Raw genomic sequence first — 5,906 nt, forward strand, 5'->3', positions numbered from 1 at the left:
GTTAATAAGCCTTTAATGACATAAAGGTTGCTGGGGGAACGGTTGGCCCTCACAAGTTTGGACTCCTGCTTCAGAACCACAGCTCTAAAGCACAGCCACCTGGACAGACCTAGAAGTGCACAGGCTCCTCCCACTCAGCTCACAGGAAGTGAAATGTGGAACAGCAACTGCAGGACGGCAGACATATCCAGCAGCTGAAGTGTTCAGGTCACTGATGTGATTTACAGAAGCATCTACTGCCGCTAAAACAAGGTAGGGAATTTCTCACAGCTGCTCTCCAGTTCCTCACAGATGTGTTTTTATCTGCCTCAGCCTTCGTCTTTTGTGTAACAAATGCAATGACAGTAATGCTTACTGAAAAAGAAATGCATGATATTTATGTTATATACTGCATATTTTGTGCTTCAGGAGCGTGTGAGGATGGCTGCTCACAGAGCTTTAGTCTCTCTCAGCCTCTGCCTGCTGCTGGGTGAGCAAACGTCTGCTAAAAACGACGCTCCCTGCCAGCCCTCCAAATGGAACAATGGGTACAACAGATTCCTGAAGCGCCACCTGCCCTCTGGTACTCCCAACTCTGTGGATCACAACGAGTGGGAGAGGTTCATCAAGAGTCTGGGAGGCTGCGACCGGCCCACGCAGTCCTTCCTCCGCCCGGAGGACCTGGACAGAGTGAGAGCCGTGTGCTCAGAGGAAGGAGGGAAAGTCTTCAAGGACAACCTGTGCATCAGCCAGCAGCCTTTCACTTTCATCACAGTGAGGAGCACTCCAGGAACCTGCGGGATCAGGAAAGTGGAGCGGGAAAAGAAGCACCTGATCCTGGCCTGTGAGGTGTTGGAGAATGAATGCGTCCCCGTCCACTTTGAGGGAAACCCCACCGATCAGAGGCCCAGTAACAACGCCAGGAGCTGCCAGAGTTCACAGAGAAGAAACCAGGCGCCAAGCTTCAACATGTCCTGGCTCTGGTTGATCTTCACTTTCCTGGTCACTTTTTATGTCTTCTGACGGTTAATTTACCCGATGACGAACTAGAGGATGCCAAAGTTTTATCTCAGGATATTTTAATGTTTCTTGGATATTATCCCATTAATTCAATTAATTTTTTTACCAGTATTTTAGCAGTCTAACTGACAAACCACCAGCAAAATGTGTTTTAAAATGTGCTTTTTACTGTTGCTTTTTTTAAAAAAAAAAAAAAAAAAATTGCTGAACAAAATTAAATAGTTTAACATTTTTAAATGAAAAAAACAGTAAAGCCAAATTAAAAGAATTGGTTTCTTTTTTATGATTTATTTTTAATCAAATTAAACTGTTATGACTGACATTTACTTCTCCAAATAATAGAGGGAAGCCGCCATTTCTTTATGGTACTGGTAAAAATGGAAACACAAATAAAAATCTGTATTCATCACGTGTGTAAATATCATTGTGTGGATCAGCGATTCTCAAAATTTTACACAAATGACATTCATACCTGGTAAATTCACACTTGATTATTCTTGAGTCAGGTCTCATCGGACCATTAAGTAATTCTGTGTCACACCAACATTTTAGTTATGCTTCTGTGAAAACAATGGTCACAATCCCTGAAAAAAGTTAATTAATTTACAATTACAGTGTATGAAATGAGTATTTGTCAATCAAGTTTTTACTTTTTTCAAAATATTAGGTCTGTAGTGTGTATCTTTGCCCACAACCTCACCATTCATGCCTCATTCATCCCTATCTTAAAAGTCGCCCTGTTCCCTTTGCAGAAAAGCAGCCCCAAACCATGATGTTTCCACCCCTATGCTTCACAGTGATTATGGCATTCTTGGTACAAAATTCAGCATTCGTCTTCCTCCAAACGTGGCAAGTGCTGTTCACACTAAAGAGTTCCAATTTTGGTTTCATCTGCCCACATGATTCTTTCCCTATCCTTCTTCAGATGGTCTCTAGAGAACTTTAGACCAGCCTGGAGACCTTTGGACTGCAGCAGGATTTAAATCAATGACGATGTGGTGTGTTACTAATAGTAACCTTTGCTTCTTAAGATTCCAACTCTCTTCAGGTTGTTGAGTTCCCCCAGTGTAGTTCTGGGCTGGTTCCATACAGTTTAAGTCCACAATGGGAGATCTTCCATGGAGGGAGACTGTCAGAGATCTTGTAATTTTTTTTTTCCAATAATTTCTTCAGCAGTTGCTTATATTTGTAGATTAGTTCATCGGAGTCTTGATCAGGTGAACAATCTTACCCCTGGTGTCCTTTGACAGCTCTTTGGTCTCATTCATCATGGAGATGTACCTTTTAATAGAACAGATTATCAAGAAATCATCAAAGAAGAAGTAACAGGTCTGTATGTCTGTGACTTCTTCTTTGTAGGAATTTAATACATATTTTCTATTCCAATATAGAAATACATCATTTAAAAATCATACAATGTGATTTCCTGGGATATTTTTTTACATTCTTACTCTCACAGTTAACATGTATCTATGATGAAGATAACTTTCATCTGTTTAAGAATTTTAACACTTTTTTGTATTTGTGGGACTTCTCCCTGAAAAAAGGTAACAGAGTTGTTGATAAGCTAAAAGCAGAAGAGAAATTTGACTTAATGCAGTTATTTTGATCTCACTTTCTCCCAGCAGAAATTCGAGTAGGAAAAGGTCACGCAAGACTGAGTCTATAAAACAGAGATATTCACTGATGGCAACTGTTTGATTAGCTACAGTTGACAAATGCTCTCTGTAAAAACAAGCCCAGACAGATCTGTGTTAGGCTCCAAAGGTCAATGTGTAAAAATGTCACTGTGGGTTTACCACCAGAAGGTGGCAGTAGAGCTCAGTAGTACTCAAAACATAGAACCAAAATGTTATCAAAAATAATCTGTTCCCATTTTTTCAATTGAAAGATGTGTTATTCAACAGGCTCACATAGAGGCTTATGTAGAGTCAGAAGTTGATTTTTGCTTTTTCTATAGTTTAAGTTTCAGAACCAAATATTTATTTTTCTGCAGTTTCAGCATTAAAATGTTTTTTATGAATAATATTTATGTAAAAAATAATTTAAGAGATGGTTGCCTGTTTATTAGATGTGTGTGTTGGCAATATAATATGTATTGCAATACCTTGCTCATGATACAATAAATATCATGATATTTCTTTACCTGAACAATTTTTCACTATTTTTCAAAGAGAATGTCACCCTGAATATTGATTCGTTGTAATAAAATTGTCACTTTTTTATGATCACAACAGTAATTCCTGCAATTGCATCTCATATACAAGTTGTTTTTACCCAAACACATTTATGCTGTTTTTCCTTTTAGTAAATTGGGAAATATTTGTTCGTAAGGGAAACATCAATGTTGTCACTTTCCCCAATAAATTATTTTTCAGTATAAGAAAAAAAAAGTATAAAAATAAGATGCTTAAGGATCCCCATAAAGAATTAATTAAATATCGCCATGTCAGCATTTTAAATCGATACAGGTATTGCCAAGTGAAGTATCATGATACATTGACAAATCAATTTTTTTCCCTACACTCCTACTGTTTATCTGAGTAACTTCTAAAATGCTGGTGTGGAAGTTCAACAAAACCAAATCTTATCAGAAATTTTATAAGAATTAAGAAAATCTCACACCAGCATTCATTGGCTCTCAGCTAGAGGCCAATTTTTGCAGAAGCACAGCTTTATAAACACTCACACAAACTTCTAGTTTTGGCTGATTAGCCCAGTAAAGTCGTCTTTGCAAATGGGCTCAGTCAGGCACAACAGGCTCAGAGTTAACTTAAATGAGGTCTGGAGTCCCTCCGCTCAGACGGGACAAACTTACAGAAGGACAACCATCCGTGAAACACTCCATCAATTAGGTCTTTATGGCGAACTGACCAGAAAAGGGAAAAAAAATGCGCGTGATGACCAGTTGGGGATTTGCCAAAAGGCACCCAAATGGCTCTTAGTACAGCAGAAGCACAATTCCTGACTTTTAAACAAAGAGTACACTGTTGGGTCAGATTTTCCAGCAACATGTTTGGTGGAAATAGACGCTTTGTAAACACTCGAAGTGAAATTAGCCAAATGTGAGAGCTAAGATGACTTAAGGAGAATCTGAGAGTCCAGCAAAATATCTGTCTTTTTCATGATTTGAGCTTGTTTTTTTCCCAAATCACAAAACACTGCAGCAATACTAATGTGAACATTTCAGTTTATTAGCAAAATCCTGTATAAATAAACACAAAACCCACATTATATCAAATCCAGCTTCAAGGACACACCAAAATGTTGGTTTTGGTGTAAGAAAAACTAAAAAATAATATGCACTGAAGCTCCAAGATTATGCAGACAGAGATCAGGACAGCTAAGCATGATGGGACTCAGACACAGGGCCAGAATCTGTGTAATAAATAAAAAAGGGAAACATTAGTGATACTTAGAAATGACCTGCCTCCTGTGTTTGCCTATTTTAGTGACTAAAAATTTACCTTTTATTTGGACGGTGATCAAACCTGTTATTTGGTATGAAAATGGGAGCATGGAGAGCAGCCAAAGAAAACAGCTGCAAAAAACAATGAAATAAATAATGTGAATCCTGTTTGGGTCGCAAATAAAAAAAAAATTGTATCCATAAAAAGTATGTTCTAACAGCCCCAAAAATGTATGCATTTATTTTGGTGTTCTAATTTCTATTTATCATGGCAGAAAACTTACTTTTATGAGTGTTTGGCCCATTTTTGTTCATAATGAGCTAGGGCTGGGCAATAAAACGATGAATATAGTGATAGAACTTTTTCTCGATAGATGAATGAGTCTTGATAGTTTTATTTTGAAGGGTCAAAAATTGACACTCACCAGTAGAGAGCATTTTCTCCTCGTTGGTGAGTAAAAGTTATTCACCATATGGCGAGTAAATGTTTGCATCTAACTTTTTATGTTTATTAGCTCTCATTTTGGTAAAATTTTTTTGAACCTCTCCACTTCCTCTGTGTGGAAAGGTAAGGTAAACTAATGCATATGAGTCACCATACCCCCACAGTTACTTCCACTGATGTTCTCTGTGTAATGTTTAGTTTCGGCTGATATACCAGCAGAGCATCTGGTGATTTTTAACGGGATTCATGTCAGAACTGGAAGACAAACCCGCTTGACTTGCAGTAACAGAAAGTTTGATAAAAAGTGTTGATTTGGTGACCGTGATGTCATTAGCATGATGCTAATGCTAAGCTAAACAACTGTTTGGTGTGTTCAAGGACCAGTTTACAATCGGACAATACTATCACTGAGCGGACTGGCGGATTAAATCAACAAAATGTATTTGCATGACATTAATTTAAAAAAAAATTAAATATAATGACATAATTTAATCAACTGTGTACTAGCAGTGGGCGTGCAACCTGTGCAGGATGTTTTAATTTGATCAATATAGTTATTTGGTTTATATTGTGATACGTATCATTATTGCACAATATGGAAAAAAAAATATACAAAGAGTCAAAAAAATTCCATCACGCCCCAGCCTTATGATGAGCACATTTTCACCATGCAATTTCCACAAGAACTGATAATCTGCTTTATAGCTCAACACTTCATATCTGGCCGTTTCTCACAGACCTTTGGCAAAGTCATGAAAAAATCACAAGATCCCTCTAACTTAATGCAGTCTTTCTGTTTGTGCCTCGAAGCGCCGCAACAGCTATAAGAGGCCCGAATGCTTTTCAAGTCAGGAACACAAATAGGATTCCACACTTTCTGTCCACGTTCCGTGATCAGGCGTTAAACATCTGCTCGTGCTCGTGCATGCATTTGCAGCACTTCAACGATGCAGGAAGTCAGAGTTTTTGAACAGATTGCTGACACATTTACGTCTGAGGAAAAAGCCAAATGTGCACAACAATTGTTGACTGGAGTCCAGGAAAGAAAAGAAA

At 38.0% G+C, this 5,906-nt stretch overlaps 1 protein-coding gene across 1 annotated transcript; it reads left to right on the forward strand.

The window, feature by feature from the left end:
- The first annotated feature begins 103 nt into the window (after positions 1 to 103).
- LOC112143546 lies at positions 104 to 1,408 on the forward strand. Its single transcript, XM_024267599.2, has 2 exons — positions 104 to 252; positions 409 to 1,408. The coding sequence occupies exon 2, from the start codon at positions 421 to 423 to the stop codon at positions 1,000 to 1,002; it is 582 nt and encodes a 193-aa protein (XP_024123367.1). The 5' UTR covers positions 104 to 252; positions 409 to 420; the 3' UTR covers positions 1,003 to 1,408.
- Positions 1,409 to 5,906: the final 4,498 nt, after the last annotated feature.

The sequence above is a fragment of the Oryzias melastigma genome, linkage group LG16 (assembly GCF_002922805.2).
Source record: "Oryzias melastigma strain HK-1 linkage group LG16, ASM292280v2, whole genome shotgun sequence".
Lineage (NCBI taxonomy): Eukaryota > Metazoa > Chordata > Actinopteri > Beloniformes > Adrianichthyidae > Oryzias > Oryzias melastigma.

Bases quoted from the DNA above. Each gene is read 5' to 3' on its own strand.
- LOC112143546 (XM_024267599.2), top strand. From the start codon at position 421: ATGGCTGCTCACAGAGCTTTAGTCTCTCTCAGCCTCTGCCTGCTGCTG.